The sequence below is a fragment of the Pelmatolapia mariae genome, linkage group LG7 (assembly GCF_036321145.2).
Source record: "Pelmatolapia mariae isolate MD_Pm_ZW linkage group LG7, Pm_UMD_F_2, whole genome shotgun sequence".
In the NCBI taxonomy this organism is placed as follows: Eukaryota; Metazoa; Chordata; class Actinopteri; order Cichliformes; family Cichlidae; genus Pelmatolapia; species Pelmatolapia mariae.
The window spans coordinates 34,282,223-34,302,634 of NC_086233.1; the positions used below are offsets into that span (position 1 = coordinate 34,282,223).

The 20,412-nt window shown below is 39.0% G+C and overlaps 1 protein-coding gene across 1 annotated transcript in view; it reads right to left on the minus strand.

Moving 5' to 3' along the window:
* Window positions 1–20,412, minus strand: part of si:ch211-196i2.1 (collagen alpha-1(I) chain) — a 109,189-nt gene that overhangs the window by 69,549 nt on the left and 19,228 nt on the right. The window contains exons 2-4 of the mRNA XM_065471484.1: window positions 2,848–2,995; window positions 2,413–2,571; window positions 200–392 (exon numbers count right to left, since the gene is read on the minus strand). Of these exons, the coding sequence (XP_065327556.1) occupies window positions 200–392; window positions 2,413–2,571; window positions 2,848–2,995 (500 nt within the window). The remainder of the gene's footprint in view (window positions 1–199; window positions 393–2,412; window positions 2,572–2,847; window positions 2,996–20,412) is intronic.

The window sequence follows — 20,412 nt, forward strand, 5'->3', positions numbered from 1 at the left end:
TCTGTTCGTTGCATAGCAAAGTTGTTATTCATATGAAGTGCAATAAGAAACAAACAATAAAACAAATAAATAAAATGTTTTAAATCTAAACAGGACCAATCATACCGGATATTGTCAGTGTCTATGTACAATAAACAGAGGTTTCAGGGCTGGAGCCCCTTCTTTTTTTCATCAGTCAAAAAGTTGCAGAGCCACTTACTTCAAACGGAGTTTCAAAGCTCTCAATAATTCCTCCAACCATGAGCAGGCCGTCGGTGCTGATCCCCATGCCGTAGTAAACCCAGTCCACACTCTCCAGCAGAGAGCAGTCCACATAGAGTGCGAGCCGCTTGGCAGCCACACTGATAGCCACATGGTGCCACTTTCCATCAGACAAACCACTAACCGGGAACCTGACAGACAGAGACACGCAGATCATTGGCTTTGTGTCTTAAAGTTCTTGTACAAATGTGACAAAGCAGTTGAGTTCAAAAAATGCTTTGGGCACTGTGATCATAGTAAGATAACTTTGTGTTGACATCTGGGTGCCGTCTAAATCTCAAGGACTCCACACATTCTGCGTTCTTTCATCAGGCTCAGCCAAACAAACAAACAAACAAACAAACAGAATGAGCTCTTGTTCTCTGAGAAGGTTTAATCAAGTCTTTCAGTGTGGGCATGTGTGTAAGTCCTGTGACAGCACATAAAAAATCAATTACAACACCCAAATTAAATTTGGCTGATCTCCCCTTTAAGGTCAGCTCCTTGTATACTTAGTCTAGTTCCAGCTAGTACTTCCTGAAAGTCAGATCCAACCACTTGTATGTCCGCTCTGTGATTTAACCAAAGACCTCAAACATTCACAGAATCAAACAGGTCAACTTGATCTCTGGATCTAGCCAAACTCTAATAGTAGAAACCTGATAGACATGCAGCTTTCTGTTAAAAAAGCTGAAATAAAATCATTCATGTGCAAACAGTACAAGATAACTACAGTATCTGTGTATGTCTATCTTTTGGCCCATTTCTGTATGCTGTCTTGCACTGATGTATTGCTTCAAGCTTTGTGGTTCTTTTAGAGGAGAAACCTGCCAAGAGTTACCTAATAAATCATTTCTCCAAAGAGACAGCCAAAAGCAGTCATCTTCAAATAGAAACACAGGCTGCAGACAAATATACCTCCACAGAGTTCTCCTTTGTCTAACCAACAAATTTGCATACAATTCTGCTACGAAGCAGGAACGGGCATGAGCTGTTCTCTAATACCTCAACATCTGGAGTTTGTCAGTGATGGGTACAGAAACCATGCACTCACTTGGCGGTATCTTGCTGGCAGACTTTGAGCAATTTTACTTAATCACTTCTGAATAAATCCTTTTATCTGCCAAAGAGGTTTCACGGGACTCGACACAAAAATAATTTATACTCAGTTTTAGGGCTGCACAATAAATCATTGCACCATCGAAGATGCGATGTGCATAACAGTCACATCACAGGACGTGCAATGTCAAGTACAGCAAATTAGCTTGAACATATCAGACTACAGTTTGATTTTTTTCTCTTGGTGTGTGATACTAAAGGAAAACTTGCATGGTTCTCTTTCGCCATGACTCATCCAAAACAGTAGACTGTATGATAGAAGATTATTCCCGCCAACTATAGAGTTTTTGGATTGACATGAACTTTACTTATATAACAGTTTATTTAGTGAGTGAAACGCAGGCGTGTGTGTACACAGCAATGAGCATGGAAGAGAGAAAAAACAGAAAAGGGAGATTTGGCTGCCAAAAAGAATGGACTGAAAAGGTGAGCCAATTTATTTATCTAATCAGAGACAGGGCCGGACTTGATCAGATAGAGAGAAAGGTGGCTTGTTGTGCTGGTATATTTTAGTGCCAGCAATCTCAGTTTCCTTCCTATTTGCCAGTCTGCCCCTTTCCCACCGACAAACTGCAATTCAGGGCAGGTGAGTCACTGCAGCCCTATCAGTCCTTGATTAGAGAGGAGGCCAGAGAAAGGTCTGCAATGAACCAGCACCTTTCAGTAGTGGTCTGTGCACTATTCTCCTCGCAGTGCCAAAGCACCTCAGATGTACTTCCAAGGACGTGAGCCATAATGACAGACCCTCCGCTGCAAGCACAGAAAGGCTTCTTCATCAGTGATTGCACTGCGGAAACCAATTTTGTAGTAATAAAATTCAACAAATGATTGTTGACGCTCATTCCATAAGAATTAAAAGACACTTTTGGGTTGGTTTTTTTCTTCTTTTATTTTGAATTTCTATGCCCATTATGGATGGATGCATTTATTCCAGACGGTGCCATTTAGAAATCACTAATGAAAATTATTTGATTTTATATTGCCCATATTGTACAGCCCTACTCACTTTCCAAATAATCTGGGTGGAGAAAAAAAATCAAGAAGTGGACTCACTCATAGTGTCTCTGCTGTGTTCCTATGAAGATGATGGCATGAGCACTGATCCGCAGCTGCAGCATGACATGATTGTCGGGGCTGAGCATAGTGAAGACACTTCGTTCTTTCCTCTGAGGACTTCGCAACTGTACCAGCAAACTGAACTCATCTTCAAACCTAAACACAAACACATCACTTAGCCATATAATTGGTACTCAAAGCATAAAGAATACAGCTAAGTCTTCTTTAATAAGTTGCATGTGTGGGCACAAATTGTACTATAAACACCAGTGGATAGAAATATGTTGCTAATTATAATGTCACACGATAAAAATAAACAGAAAACTCACAGGAGGACTGGAAAAACGTCCATTATGAATTTTTTTTCTAACTTTACCTTCAACAAGAGCAAGATAGAGCAGGAAAAAGTGAGAGACGAAGAACACATTTTACCCATCGATGAAGATCTGTCTCAGAGGGAGGGCCAAGGTGGAGTACTGTCCCACCTGCAGGACTGGACACTTACTCTCACCCACAGTCATGGAGGCATTACTGCTGTTTGTGATATGAAAAGAAAGCTCTTGCAGGATGTTCACTTCATCTGTTGGGAGACAATAAAGAAAATGCTCATCACCTAAAGTAATGATTCTCAAGGTGTTTTAATAATGCACCTGGTTGGCAGGGAGGCAACTCTTGCCCACTGTTTCATACCCGCTTCATTTTGATTTCTGTTGTTACTGATAAGAAGGCCCAGGTTTCAAGGTGTACTGCTGTATTTAACCAGAAATTCTACCTGTACCACATCAGTCAAAACCAGAGATGGGCAGTAACGCGTTACAAGAAACGCGTTACTATAATCCGATTACCTTTTTCGAGTAACGAGTAAAGTAAGGGATTACTATTGCAAAAAAGGTAATTAGATTACTGTTACTTTCCCGTAAGCACGCTGCGTTACTGCGTTACTAAAACCGTGATTTTTTTGCGAGTGTCTCATGACAATGACGTAAGCGAGTGCGACGTTCGTGGCAACAGCTGTGTGCAGATCAAAAATGGAGGAGAGAGTATGACGTGCAGCGTTTAAAGCGTGGAAGTACTGACCTTACTTCCACGCTTACTTCCACTTTTCCGTAAAAAGTGACAAAAACATTAGCGTCCGCTGCTCACTGCGTGGGAAGAAAACCCTAAACGTCCGAGGAAGCACCAATACGCTGCCGCTGGGATGTGAAATTCACAGAGAAACTGTCGTATCCTTCCACTGACCGCTGCGGCACACCTGCACCAGGGCAAACCTCCGCCTGCCCCACTCCTGCTATACAGGTGAAAATAGAGCAACAGGACGCTGAGTCTTTGATTTTATTTATTTTCTGCTGTGTTTTACGTGCATCCATTTGAAAGAGTGAGTGTAAACACAAAAAACTCTTATTTTATATGCTGGAATATGCAGAAAATAGGTTTAAATGTTAAACAAATTTCTTCCAGTCAGAGAATGTTACATATAATTTAATGTTTGCTTGATGCATAAAGTTAAAAGATTAAAACAAATAAAACAGGTTTTAAAAAGAGACTTTTTCATTTGATTACATTTTATATGATGGATTATGCAGGAAAAGTAGAATTGGGCTGAAAGATCTATTGCTTTATTACCTATTTAGGGGATAAATCATGTTTTAAAAAGTAACTAAGTAACTAATTACTTTTGAAAATAAGTAATCAGTAAAGTAACGGGATTACTTTTTTCTGGAAGTAATCAGTAATTAGTTACTGATTACTTTTTTCAAGTAACTTGACCGACACTGGTCAAAACAAAACTGCAGTAATTTAGTTTTGTTGGTGTGGCTCTGTTCTCGCGCCTCCCCAAAAGCAGCAAAAGAATCGCCTCACAACAGAGCAGGCATCAGTGACAACAGGGATGGCACTGCATAAGTCAGAAATAACTTGAATAACATGAAATGTTGGAACTAGAGCACTTGAGAGGAGGTGGGTTGTAAAACAGCTTGCAGAGGCAGCCGTAACTGTTGGAGGCTAACACATGTTATAGCCCACCCTAAAGGAAACTCGGCTGTGCATTCCTGCAGAATATAACATGTGACTTACTGAATTTACTTTTTAAAGTCAATCAACTATATTTCAAGTATTTTAACAATTACAATACTGTGTATAAGTCTTGAATCCATTGATTCCTTATATTTTGCTACTGAAATGGGAAAAAGGTGTAACAATTTCTAGAAACGTCTGCAATTGTATATGGAAGTTTGGTATATTAGGCAAAAACAGAGTCTTTATAATTCTAAAGAGTCAATATTTAGTATAATCACTTTAAAACAGCCTATTCTCTTAGTACCGAGTAGTAGTCTTCACGAATAGTTCTCCAGGCTTCTTAAAGGTCATTCAAAGCTCTTCTTTGGATGTTTGCTGCCTTTTGTTCTGTTCTCTGTCAATATAATCCTACACTGCTACAGTAGTGTTGATGTCTGTGCTCTGGGGAGACCAATCAATGACTGACAGTCTCACGTGGTGGGATAAATGCTGAAAACTGAAGTTGTTGACAATCAGACACTTTCCAGATAGATTTTGATCCAACATGGAATACTGGGTGCATTTCTTTGAATTCATAATTTCATACATTTTGATTTGGATCTCCAACACTACTGGTGGAAATGCAGCCCCAAACCACGACTCATCACTCTATCAAACCTTTTGCCACATGATTTTCAGTCCAGATCTTGCGTAATTTGGCATACCTCAGCCTTTTCTCCCTTTTCTTGAGTAGATGGATGGCTGTCAAGAAGCCATCCATTCACAGAGACCATTTCTGATGAAGCTACAGATCTTTGGGAATCACCTTGTTGGTGCAAAAAAAAAAAAACAACAACATTTTTTGCCTGTTAAATTATATTGTCTTTGACACTTTTCAACTAAATACTACTGCTCAGTTCAACTTTAAAAAGTATACAAGAAAGTCTGGCTACGTGGAAGCAAAACATTAAGAAATGAGGGCTTTTGCACAGTACTTTACCTATCTATGCCTAATCAACAAGGTGTGCTGCAGTAACTTCCTATTGTTTTCATCACACTAGCATGCACCTGTACCTGTAAACAAAAACATTTGTTACCTTCCTTAATAAGCCCATCTATACAAAACCAGGCCCATAACAAAATCCTCTTTTCAGCGTAATGTGGAAGAATTTGGCCTGCACAGGGCCTTGAGCTCAACCCCATCCAACATCCTTGAGATGAAGGCTCAAGTGTCCACATACTTTTGGCCATGTAATATAAGTGTTTCAAGATTAATGCATCCAGGCGGCGACCATGTGTGTTGTAGGCGCACCAAATCATTCAGTCTGCTAGAACTTAAGAGAAACCTTAGCATGCTGTGAACACAGCACTCACTGTTGGCATTACTAAAAAGCGGAAAACCACTTGCGGTGCTGTTGCCTTTTAATGCTGCAGAGGGCTGTTACATATTTTAACCTGTTTTTTTTTCACTTTTTCTCTTTTTGCTGCCTTACATCTAAACAGTGTTTTACCCCTCCCCCATTGGGTTATTTTCTGTCATTAGATAGACATTACCACATGTGAGCAGGTACAGTGCCATTCGTCACGACTTGCCCACAGGTGGACTCGTTCATTACTCTGTACTTGAAGAACTCCTTTCAGAGGATTATGAACGCAGCTTTTCATCATATTTGGAGAAACTGAGTCACCGTTCTTAAGAAGACTGGCATTGTTGTATGGTGGCCACAAACTCACCTGGGAGCTCACTGAGATCCCTCTAAACCAAAATGCCAATGTCATTACATAAGGTGCAGGCCTAAGATTAATTATGCTAACAGAGTAGGAGTATTTGAGCATGATGTGAGAGAAAAAAACCTAACTAAAGATCACTGTCTGAATGATTTACATGAGCACACAACAGCAAGGGTGATTTAGACTTTTTTTTGAAGATACATAACTATTCCAGCAGAATAAACGAATTTTTTAAAAATAGTTTATTTTTTAGTTGATAAATCTGTGTCTGTCAGCCCCATCGTAGACCCACAGGCTCTGTCCCGAGGGCAGCAGAGCCGCACAAATCACCGCTCGACGAGTGCAGCATGATCACACTCTTCTGCTCGGAGGAAATAGATTCCTGACAGACCCAGTGTCACATCAGTAATTTTAACATAAAATCACTTAGAAGTAAAGAAGGCAGAAAGAACTAAAACAGGCAGATGATAAAAGAATCAGAAATTAAAGTAACAAGAGGTAAAGCGCATAAAAGCAGCTGGTGCAAGCATTTTACTTGAACAGCCAAGTGAACAGATACACTCATTGACCCTTTTGTTTCTAATGAGCCAGTTCCTTGGAAGTTACTTGGAAAACAAAGTCAAGACGACCTGCTGAAGTTCAAAGTGAGCATCAGAATGGGGAAGAAAGGTGATGTAAGTGACTTTGAATGTGGTCTGGTTGCTGGTGCCAGATGGGCTGGTCTGAGTACTTCAGAAACTTCTGATCTCCTGTGATTTTCCCACACAACCATCTCTGGGGTTTACAAATAATGGTCTAAAAAGGAAAAATTATCCAGTGAGTGGCAGTTCTCCGAGTGAAAATGCTTTGTTAATACAGAGGTCAGAGGACAATGGCCAGACTGCTTTGAGTTGAATGAGTCCTTAGGCTGAACACCCACCTAAGGACTCAGCCTAAGGACCAAACAGTGAGTTTCGATGAAATGCTCTGTAATAACGAAAACTTTAAAAAGACAGGGAGTGAGCAAAAGAACAGTAGTAGTGGAGTGATATAAGACCCCACCTGTTTGACCTTTTAAGAGTCCAACAGCTACTCTACCTGAGGCATAAATCTGCAAGTCATGCAGGGTTGCTTAGACTGGAGAACAGTAAGTAACAAAAGTCAGTGCAGGATGAGATGAATGTATGCTGACCTAAATCCAACACTCATTATGTTTCAGTCCATCTGATGTCATCAGGTTGCACCTCAGAATGTTCAAGAACTCAGCGATGCAGTGATCCTGATCTGGGAGGAGAAACCCCAGAACACCATTCATTGTCTCATTATGGGCATGCCCCAACTTCAGGCATGTATACAAGCACGTAGGGACTGCACAAAGGCATGAGCAACACTTTGAGTTGCTGCAGTGAAACTTCCGCAAAATGGACCAGCCTGCTGCCTCATTTCTCCACTTTGATTTTTGTCTGTCTTTGAATTCAGCCCTTTCCATGTTGATTATTTTCATTTCTATCAAACAATGTGGAATCCTTTCATTCCCAACACACAACAGCAATCAGTATAGATATCTGATATAGATATCTATACTGATATTTATACCAGTATAGATATCGCACATGATCTTTTTCCTTTTGAGAACTGATGTGTCCTTTTTTTCTTTTGAGCAGTGTATTCCTCAAGTATTAAAAGGTATAATTAACCACAAAACAATTCTGTATTTCCATCTACCTTTAAAAATAACAATACTATAACCCAGATGCTGCAGTCAAGATTGTGGCATCGATGATGCTACAATGTCATTCTTCCATAATAATGTAATCACATGTACCTTTAAACATGCCACAGGAGATCAGCAGTTTGTGGTTAATTATTAGGAAAACCAGGCATTTACCAGGGTTTCTTTTGATTCAAAATTACATCATCTTGAAGCAATTTAAAATTTGCACTGAAGCACAATAATAATATTAACATCAGTCACACAAACCACAAAGTCCTTTGTCATAGTTTGGCCTATGAGAAATTGCTGAAGCTACAGTATCTAAATAAGCAATAGTTTATAGCCCCAGGAATTAGAAAAATTTTCTCACACAGTTGCTGATCTAATGTGCTGCTGGTCTTTATTAAGCCCCAGTTGTGTGTGAGCATTCAAGAAAAAAACGTTTTGTGTGCCAACAAAGTGCCCTTAAGGAAAACCTTCCCCCAGCGCCGTAATCAAAGGATCAAGCCATTACGACAGGGCGGGGGTGAAGAGGAGGGAGGGAGGGAGGGAGAGAACTGCTGCCAATCATGCCTGTTCTGTTTCCTGCAAAAGTAAAACAGATGTCTGACGCCTTCAAATGTGTGAACACTAAGGACTCTTAGGGTTAGTCCAGTCTTTGGGAAACTGCTATTTACCCTATGTAGCCACAGACTAAGATTTTCTATATGATTCAATATTTCAGTGGCCAATTACTGGGCAGATGTTTTGAATTAAAATTAAAATTCAGTGACTCCCCCAAGATGTTGTCATTCAGTTTGACCAATTAGGCCTCATCCAATTATTCATCTTAAAGTTGTGTGGAGTTCAGCTAGGTACTAAATTAAGATATTCATCTTTGCTGCTTGTATGCTTGTAAGTTATTACTCTTCAAAATTCTCTGATACCTTTCTTTTCCAGTTTCCCTTTTAAGATTTTACACCCAGCACCATTCATGCACCAGGCAAGAACATTGCTAGTCTCTTGAGGGGTTAACACACAGATGGCAAACACCTCAGAAAGTCCAGAAATACTCAGACTTCTTTTGCTATACGTCCTCCGACTGAAGCTCAGTACTGGCAGGTGAAAAGAAGCAGGTGTGCCCTGGAGCCAAAAAGGGACAATTGTAGAGTCTGTTGGGCGGTCAAACAACACCCCCTCTGTGTAGCCAGGCTTCTCAACTGCCATCAAGTGTGGCCATTCAGAGCAGGTATAAATACCTCTGCTTTTCAAAAATTCTACAAAGGGGCTGGTTATGAGCCTTTCCCCATGTCTCACCTTTAGCCATGAAAACAACAACAGCACAGAGTGAAGACAAGAGTAACCAAAGAACCTGAAGTTGGAATTTATTTTCGCCTAACATGTTTTGTGCATATCTTAAAGCTGAATTGGGATTCCCATGCTGTAATTTTAAATATTTTGTTACTATATAACACCAGATAACTTTGTCTTTTTATGCATCCCAACAGTAAAACACATGACAGCCATTCTGTTGTATTCTGATCTAGAAAAGACCAGTCAATACAGATCGTGTTGGACTAAACTGGCATATAACCAATTTTTTTATTTTTTTTATTTTTATTTTTACATTTTCGAGAACAACAGTGCAACAAATACAAACAAACAAAACAAAACAAAAAAGAAAAGAAAAGAAAAAAACCACATACATAAGGAGAGTACCGAAGAGGAAGGAAAAAGCATAAGATATATATGATATGTAAGAGTATATCAAGGGTCCAAAAAGGACCGGGTCAGGGAGTACCCAGATTTAGACAATTTTACTGAAGTACAGTTTTTCGGCAACGTTGGGGTGCCCGACTCCTCCAAAGATCCTTGTTTGCCACTTTGCTAGCCTAATTATTTATTGTTATAGTAATTTTTATTATTATTCTTGTTACTATTATTATTATCACTTTATCTATTATTATTTAATATATATGCTTTTACTTATATAGTTAAGTTAATTTGGGCCAATAGAAAAGTCAGCCGCACCAGCGCCACCAGGACAAGAGGGCCCCCGGAAACCCATGTATCAATCATACTTCCAAAACCTTACAAAAAGTCGGATCTTGTTGGTTTAACATATTCAGTCCATTTTGACTACTGTTCATAGAACTTGGATGACAGTTTTTCCATGTTGTAGATTTCATTGATTATATTGATCCAGTCCTCCTGTGATGGTGGTTCGACCTTAAACCATTTCCTTGTAATTGCCTTTTTGCTAGCAATCAAAACAATTGCCAACAATCTTATACCAGACTTCTTCCAATTTTGCGTATTTACATCTCCCAAATATATACACTGAAATGAACAGTGGATTTTAACTCCAAAAATGTTATTTATATGATTACAAATATAGGACCAAAATGACCTTAATACATTACATTCCCAGAAGATATGATAATGATTGGCCCCAGAGGTTCCACAAAGCCTCCAACACGAATCACCGCTTCCCTGGTGCCTTTTTTGAATTGGTGTAATAAAGTATCTCATTAGGTTTCTCCATCCAAACTCTCGCCATGTATTGGAGATTGTTGTGGTCCACTTTTGTGCCCAATTTTCACTAGGAATAAGTACATTGCCTTCCGTCTCCCACCTTCTCTTAATGTATTCTGAGTTGATCTCTTTGCCATGCTGGATTGATTTATATAGTTTGGATATCATGTGACTCAGAGAATGGGATTTTACTAGTGTGGAAAAAGTTTCCACAAAACCCAATTTGCTGTTTTCTATTATAATTTTAATGTTTTGATCAAAGTAATGCCTAACTTGTAGATACCTATAAAAATTATCTTGACCCAATCCATATTTTTGTTTTAATGTCTTGAAACTCAAAAATGTCCCCTCATGGGCCAAAGAGTAATATGTAGTTAAACCTTTTGAGACCCACATCCTAAACCTATTATCATGAATATTGGGCAGAAAATCAGAGTCATAAGCAATCCATCTCAGTATCCTAGCTGCTTTCTCCAGCCCACTTGTTTGAATAACATTTTAGGAGAGAATCGTACATAAAATCACCCAAGTTTTTATTTTATTTCTACGCTTTGTCTTATGTATTGACTTAAAGGTTCAACAAATAGAGAAAACAGAAGTGCGGAGGTCCCACATCCTTGACAGGTTCCTTGTTCTAGTCTGACAGATTTTGTTAAGTCTCCATTGATTTTAATCCTAGCAGGTGGTCTAGTGTATAGTGCAGCGACTGTGTCAATCATACCGGAATGGAAACCAAATTTGGTCATGACTCTGTATAGAAATACCCATCTCACGGAGTCGGACGCTTTTTCTGCATCCAAACTTATCATAAGTGTTTCCAGATTACTTTTTTTTTTTTACATATTTCATAATCAATAAAGTTTTCCTAATATTGTCCTGAGTCTGTCTTTGTCTAATAAAACCAGTTTGGTCTTTATGGATGATTTCTGGTAGAACTGTCTCTAGTCATTTACAGATTATGGAGGTAAAAAGTTTTTAATCAATATTAAGTACACTTATTGGTATTATGTAATTCCCACATTCTAATTTGTCTTTATTCTCTTTAGGAATTAAAGAAATTATAGCCTCATTCCATGAAGGCGGTATAGTTCTTTTTTCCAACACCCAGTTGAATGTTTTTACCAATGTTGAGACTAGTTGTTCTTTCATAATTTTGTACCATTGTCAATTAAATCCGTCCGCCCCAGGGGCCTTACCATTTTTTAGTCTTTTAATGGCCTGTTCAACTTCTTCTTTAGTTATATATGATATGAGTCTCGTATTTTGGTCGTTTGTAACTTGGGGCAGCTCCAGTTTTGCTAAAAATATTTCAATGGCTTCCTTACTGCTACATTCTTTGGGTCGGGAATACAATTTTTGATAGTAATGTTCAAAGCATTCTTTGATTTTTTCAGGGTTAGTTTCTATCCTATTTCTTACTGGATGTTTAATTTTGTGAATTGTTCTTTCTGCCTGTTGTTTTCTTAACCTGTATGACAGACGTTTTAATGCTTTCCCTCCTGTGTCATAATACCGTTGTTTTGTAAATAGAAGGTTCTTTTGAACCTCTTCTGTGTTTATTAAATCTATCTCCCTCTGTACTTCTTTTATTTTTATCCTGACTGAATTACATAGTGAAACTGAGTGTTCTTTCACTAGTTTCGTAAGTTTACTTTCTAGCTCATGTAGCTTTTGCTTTCTGCACTTCTTTAACACAGAGGAGGTGGCTATGATCTTACCACGAACTACTGCTTTTAAGGCATACCATAAAATTACTGGTGAAACCTCACCATTATCGTTTTATTCTAAGTAAGATTGAATTTCTAATTTCAATGTGTCTTTAACTTCAGTTTTATTCAGAATGTTTGCATTTATCCTCCAAATAGTAGATTTTGTTTCATTAGCTGTGTTTAAGTGTCAAGTACACAGGCTCATGATCTGAAATGGTACAAGTACCAAAGTCATATTCAACTAACCTGCACCTATCGCTTTTAAACTTCAGGAAAAAGTCAATTCGGGAGTAAACATTGTGCGCTGAGGAATAGTGGGTACAGTCCCGTACAATAAGGTTATGTTCCCTCCATATATATCCACTATTCCAAGCTCTTTCATGTAATTATTAACCTTTTTACTAATACTTTTACTTATACTTTGTATTAGTAAAAAGGTTAATACCTTTTACTTATTAATAATACTTTTAGTCTTTGTCCTCCCATTGGAACTATCCATTTTAGGATGCAGCCTTATGTTAAAATCGCCCCGGCATATTGGAATTCCTTGACTATGAGTTGTAAATAGCTCAAGCACCTGTTTATAAAATGCCCAGACACTACCTGGAGGCATATATACATTTAGCAGACTCACTAAGACTCCATCTATTTTACCCTTAACCATAATGTATCTTCCCTCCTTATCTTTATGCACAGAAATAACATCAAAATTAACTTTATTGGAAATCAAAATTGCTACCCCTCTACGTCTCCCAGAGCTATGTGAGGAAAAATATATCTTGGAGTATCCCATTCTGTTTAATTTTGTATGTTCACTATCAGTGAGATGAGATTCCTGTATATATGCTATCTGAACCTTATTCCTTTTTAATTGCGATAACATTTTTGATCTTTTAATTGGATTAAGTATGCCATTTATATTTAAAGAGACAAACTTTATAGGTCTACTAGACATCTGACTGTATTACAACCTCATTGGCATGTAACCAATTTAAACTATTTTTGCTGATATAGCACCAAATCACAACAGTCACGCCAAGGTGCTTTATTTTTGTAAAGTAAAGACCCATCAATAATAGAGAGAAAACCCCAACAATCAAACGACCCCCTTTGAGCAAGCACTTGACAACAGTGGGAAGGAAAAACTCCCTTTTAACAGGAAGAAACTTCCGGCTAAACCAGGCTGATGGATGGAAAGCATAATAAAACTACTTAGATAGAAAAGTCCACAACTACATTTGGCACAGATGTTAACCAAATAGCAATTGATGGAAGTGAGAAATGAAGCAAACAAGTCTATCATAAAAAAAACTGCAGTACTCCTGATGTCCACTTGAGGCTAACACCAAAAGCACACACAGCCTGAACACACACAATGTTTTGTCTCTATGAATAGTTTCCCTCTTCGTAACAACTGTGTGGGAGGTTAATTTTTCATGACTCATCTGTCATAATCTGGTTAAAGCTTAAAGTTATGGGTGTGGCTGTTTTACTAGTGAGTCACCCGTGGGTGAAATTCTAGTAAGTTATTAGTCTGCTACTTAGCACTAATTAGCAGGTGTCTGTGTGTTAACTTTAGCTGAAAACGTACTCCTCTGGTCCAAATGTGGCACTGTTACTTTTTAAAAATGAATTCATTATGTTACTCGTAGCATGCCTTTTGCCCTGCTCCTTAACACCTCATGAAATCCACTGTGACATAATTACCAGTTAGCAAGATAAACCTGAAGCTACAGTCCCACACACTGGCACAAATCTCTATCCTAACGAGGAAGCACACAAGCTCTTTCTTGTAGTGTGTAATTATTAACACAGTGCTGACAGATAAACTAAAGTGTCAAGGCGATGATATGAAGGCTACAATTCTCCTAACATTGATTTTGTTACCTGCTGATGCTCAGGCTCTGGCTGCTATGCTTGGGACGACATACACGCTGCTCTGGGTTCATCACTAGCTTTATATGTTTTCTGTGCTGATGCTTGCAAAGAGTCGATGTTGTGTGTGAAGTATAGCACGTTTGTTTTGTGTGCAATTTTTGTGTTTTGTGCAATAAAGATACAAATAATTTATATCTCTGCTCTTCAGAAGTTGTAGACCCCTCCGCTGTTTCCCTTCTACCTACACACCAGCTGAGATCAGCTGACTGTAGTGCACATGTAGGAAAAAGAGGCACACTTGATGATCTTTTTTATTTCTCTCCTCCCACCATGCAACTAAAGAATCGTTGTAATGGAAATAATAAAATAATTGCATTTGTAATTTGATTGCTGAATTTATTAGCCTACGTTATTAGCCTGCATTACAAAGGAACACTGAAATATGTTCACTTTGGAAAGAAAAAAGACAGCAAGCAAAACACAAATTTTGCAGAGTTCAGAATCTGAGTGACATCACAGCAGCATTGTACAGTCTGTGTTAACCGTCAACGAAAGGAGGAATTTGGTACTAGCGCTGGCAATGTTAGCAACACTCAGTAAAACTAATCTAACATTGTTTGGTTATTAAAACATGTGATTAATCATTTCAAATGGCTCCTAAATGCATACACAATATTTGCACAGGCAATGTTTAACCTCATCCATTAGACTGTGGTCAGTTTTGACCATTTTCTTACTTTAAGACTAGTCAGCTAGTCTATTTTTTAGCCTCGCATTAATCAGCCAGTCAATTAGTTTCCACAAACGTCACTATTAGAGAGTTAATTTTGTATATATTGGACTTAAGGAGGGCGGACAGAATAAACTAAAGAGTCAGACCAATCCCCAATTTCAAAAGCAAATGAATTTAATATCAACAGCATCACATGATTCAAATAAACCTTAGGAAGTAAACACAAACAATATAAGAATATACCAAACAACAACAAAATCATATACAGACAACAGCTGTACGTGGTTTTCTTTAAATTCCCCAGCCGTTGTAAAGTTTCTTGTCTTATTGCTAGCATGCTACGTTCTGGTCCTCTTCATAAATCTCTTCGGCTGCCTTCTAATGAGGGAAAGTGAAAGTCTGTAATAAATGAATGCCTTCATGATGAGCCACCATTGTCATACAAAAGAATATAAAAGCCTCTCGAGAGACATAAAGACAAAAAAATAAAATACACCAATAATTCTGTCTTTACATCAATAGCTACTACAACTATTTGACTTACTAAGCTCAAGGAGTGCTGACAGTAGATGTCTTGGGCAACAATGAGTTAACAACTTTATCTTCACTGATGCTGATCCAGAAATATAAGCATTTGAAGCTCCATCACAATGCAGTTTAAAATCTGAGAAAAGCTGTGCGGTCGGATGATCAGTCATCTGCCATCTTATTGGAAATTGTTTTGTGTTTATGAGGCACACATATGGTTCCCATGCATTGCTCCACGAAGCTACAAAAACGCAATCATTCAACATGATTTCTACACACATCAGCAACCGTAACCGAGTGTTGAAAGCTCTGAGCAGTGAAAAAAGATCAGCTGAAAGTTTCAACAGATGGAGCAATTCAAAACCAGAAACATTTTACATAAGCAGAAAAAAAACTTTGAACATGTTCCTTGTTTTCTGGGGTGAAAAACCTCAAATATTCCCATTCCACAGGGATGATGCTACGGCGTGAACATGAGCGCCAGCACTTGGAACAAGATTTTCTTTGGATGGGACTTGTAAATTGTTAAGAGGATGGAGACAAAAAGGGTACACTCCAGAGCTCAAATTCATTATTCCAAAGTGCAGACACACCTTCGTGATTTTTTTGACTCAGACATCCATGAAGTATATAAAGAGCTTATGCAAACTATATGACAGGCCATTACTGTAACAGCTCTGGTGCATTTGCCAGCAGCAGACAATGGCACAACTCTAGAATTAAGCCAATGGACTGTACGCTTCCTTTATTTATGTAAATCTCTGGAGTTATAGCAATTATCAAGCCTGGCTGGTGCCCAGCTGTGAGTCAGTTCACTGCTGTCACAAACATGATGAGTCTGAAGGCAAAGAAAACAAAGTAACTTACTCAAAGGCCTTGAAAACAAGTGGCCATCAATTAACAGACGACTTACATTTTAGGCTTTATCTTCATCTTACTGTATCGTCTTACCTTATAATACAGCACAACTTGAGGTGACTGCTATTGTGATTTGGTGTTATTTAAATAAAACTGTGAGTTAAATTAACCGATACAATGTGGTTGTTTGCAAGGCAATGCCTTTAAACCAAGCAGTAAAATAAAAACTTTATACATAAGCAATAATCATAAACTGTACATAAAAGATAGAAGCACTAACATTGGCATCACCATGTGATTTTCTAGAGACTGCATTTTGAAGCCTGAACTTTTTCAGGATTTTAGCTGTAGATGCTGTTTTTTGATTTTGCATCCATAAACTGTAATGCACAAACACAGACACCCGGTATTGGTGTTAGCCTAAAAGCCTTTTAAAAAGCCTATTATTAAAAAAGAGAGAATTTCACTCACCAACATTAGAGCATTTATCAGGTTGTTAGATTAAAATGCTTTAAAATGCAGTTGCAGTACAAACAGAGGCCCGGTTTAGTGGGGCCTAGCAGACATCTAATGCCTACACAATCCAAAGGGCTGTTATAAAGGGATCAAAATTGATTTTGTACCAGACAGTAAACATGTAATAATCATCCCTGAAGTTGTGTATTTTAAACAGTAGTTGTTGGTAGTGTACAAAAAGCTAGGTTCGTTCAGATGTACTGACAGAAAGGCTGCTGCCAGAAAGTCTTGGTTATCACCTTTTTACTGGGATTTTCCACACACTGATCATCCGACATGATAGGTGAGGAGGTGAAACAGCTGTCTGCGTGGCTTTCTCCTGGCATGTTGGGGCACACAGGGGGTCACTGAAACACGACACAAACACCAAATGTTTCCTCGCCTGAGGCCAGAGGTGCAAACTTTCGTGTAAGCAGATCAGTGGGGCCCAGGTCCTTCAAACCCAGACGAGCACACTTCTGCTGTTTACATTTTACATACAGCGCCCTGTAGCAAATGCCAGGGCACAGAGGAAGAAGGGAAATGCATGAAGTGTAAAGCTGACCCGCTGTTACCTGCTAAGCAATACAGATATTCACAGAAGTGGGCCATCTAGCTGGTGAAAAACAAGAGCACTGAAAATGATGATTTTTTCCTGGATGTGTGCAAGGGCGTATGTTTGCTATTAGAAGCCAGAACAATTATAATAAGAAGACAACATGTCAAATGTGTCAAATTCCCACCCATTCTGTAGACTTTTCTGAAGCACTATTTCTTTTTCCCAGCAGAGCTATTAGTTAATGGGAACTGATTAATGACGCGATAATCACACAGACATTTTAAGACATCACCTCCTCGGTCTACATCAGACCCTTTTCACCACTGCCTCTGCCTCCTAGTCTGGCCCACTTCCAGCTGCTGTAATCAGGGGAAGTGGAGCCAGCTGCCGTGCTGTCCTGCGGTGGGATCACATTACCCTAATAGGCTGAGACAGACCAACAGATAGCTCAATTACTGCACTGCTACAATTACTGGCCTTTGCTCTGGTAGAGGGGGCATCTCAAACAGGCAGAAGATTAAAGACTTCCACCTCCTCTGGCAGAAAACAAGGCCTGGGGAATCACTGGGCCAAAAAGTAGGAAATGAGAAATGGAAAGTTGGAGTGAATACAGGAAACATAAGAAACGATTGAGATGTTCCTAAACATCTCAATCATTCCCTCATCAGAAAAGCCTTGAGTGATGAGCACACCTATGACCATGCTGACCTGTAGCTGTACTGCAGATTGTCAAATGCTCACAGATGCAGCATTCATAATGGAAATACCTCCTGCTAGTACAGCGAGAGACCACTGACTTCATGAAGACTGTCTATCATGGAGTAAGAGATCCAATGTTGGGATATTATTTCAAGAGCTGTCCTTTACAGGGGATAAACCAAGCTTACGTAAAACCTGGGTTTGTGTGAAGATGGGCTTGTTAAGTGGGATTACAGCCCAGTGGAGGTCACAGAGGGATTTAAGTGGATTGAATGGATCTAACAGACATGTTTTTGGCCTGTGTGTAATACGGCTCAGGGAACACAGTCGATATCAACTCTTGTCTTGAAATCCTACAATATCTGGAAAAGCAAGAAAGACATGCAATACTGAATGGAGGTTGGGGGTTTGTTAGCCTCCCCCAGCAGTATATTTAGGAGTTATTATGTTAAAAAGGGACAACCAGGCAGACTGGAGTGTTAGAAGCTATTTTTAAAAAAGCTTGTACACTATAATAAAGTCATTATAATCTCAACACTTGGAAACTGTACATATAATTATGCCTGCCTTTACACCACACTGCTCCAAGGGATAACATTCCTACTGTTTGTTTGCTTTCAGGGCTAAATACTTCATAATGCACATTTGTCCCTTATCAGATGTAAGCCGCAGGATGCGATCTTTCTCTTGCTTTACTTAAAGTGGTTATCCACAGCAACTAATCACTAAGCCCTGAAGGCTTGAAGAGAGAGACACGAAAACTTCCTGTGCTGTTTTTCTCTGACTCAACTGCTGTCGTAATCCCAAATCCAAAGAGAGCCTTAAGAGCACTGCAGCCAGTCATCAGTGAGGTAAATTAAACATTACAGTGGCATAAGTTAGAGGAGAGAAAGGGTCCCTTTGATATACTGACTGCTAGGTGCAGGGGTAATCTTTGTTGAGCGATGCTTCACACGATACTGATGACCTCAGAAATATTCTAACTGGAGAGTTACAGCATAGGGATTTCTTATAAAGCGACACACTACTTTACAGCAAACCAAAATATCACAAAGGCCCTTTAGGTTTTCTTTGGAAGCACTTCTGAATAAAACCAAAGAATCACCCCTTTAAAAATATAATTTAACTTTAAGCTTTAAAGTTTAAGCTGTAAGCTGTAAGCTTAAATCTGTGCTGTAGGTATGTTGTAACTTCAATCCCTTATAAAAACTCCTGTAATGCTGTAATGTGATGTGCACCTCCCCACAGATGTAACTATGCATCACACTCCCAAAGACTGTGAGTTGCCCATTCATTTAAGCTAATTACAAAGATGCAGGGGTTAATACATCCTATGTATAAAGAATACATTCTTCTATGAGGAGATAAAAACCAAGACTCAGGGTGTCACAAGCCCAGATAAATTGATTTCATAAGGAAAGGCCCCCGGCATAAAATCTGTGACAAATCAAATGTAAAGACACATCTGCTCTGGCAAGCCCTTGGGAAATAAAGTAGCAGCCGATATTACCCATACCAACAAAAATGGATGGATGTATGGATGAAGTGACAAACATTCATGTTTATGGCAGTTCCCTACAGCATGTCTCCTTGAAACAATGTTCTTTAGTTTTCCCGATAACTGAGGAAAAGTCGAGCAACACCAGTCAACACTTGCCCTGATGAGCATACCTCCGGGTCAAATTCCTCACTGGAGTGACTGGCACTAATGATATGGATACAGGCCTTCATAGTTTGAAGGTATTTCCTGCAAATCAAAACAAGCACACTGTGGATGTGAGCAATGACAAATATTTATTTTGATTCAGCTGTTTGAGATTTAACAGCAAGTCTGAAACAGACAGCACTATATACAGACGAAAACAGGCAACCTATCTAAGCCAGGTTCCATGAACAGTTATCCTATTTTCACCCTTTCCTAATTATACTGAAATGCGCTGACGTTCAGTCTTGAGATACCTCTGGCAGTGTAACATTTGCTTCACATGTTTTGCTAATGACATCGCAGCAGAGGACACGAAAGAGTGACAATAGGGAATCCAGGGAGTTAATCAGAGCTATGTTCCACTGTTTGAGGCACGGCACCACCCCCGTCTCCTTATGTCACTGAGGTTGATGTTAGTGTGACTAAAGGGGCTACTAATGAGGATTTTAAAATTAATGTGAAACCATTAGATGCCATTAGAAGTCAAAGATTGTCTTTCTTCTTTGAGGTGGATGTTGTCAGGTTACCATTTGCTTTGTTCTCTGTGTCGTTACTTCTTTTTCACTTACAAAACTTTCTTTACAGTTTACTAACAGTTAGTTTCCTGAGTGGTACTGTTTTGTTTTATTGTTGTCCTAATTTTGAGTGTCTTCAATAGCTTTTTTGGGGGAACGAGTGGGGTCATTGTATGTTGCACTATATGAGCCACCAAGACTGCACACCTACAGGAGGTGGTGACCCTTGGAAACCCATGCTATGAAGCTATTCTTTCTGACACATGAAACATGAGACTTCCTCAGCATTTGTTAAGTGTAGTGTTTGTACTTGTTTACTCTCTGTCCAGCTCACCTAGTTGTTGTGTTCGGGATTTCAAAGACGCATGTTGCCGACAGGGAATCT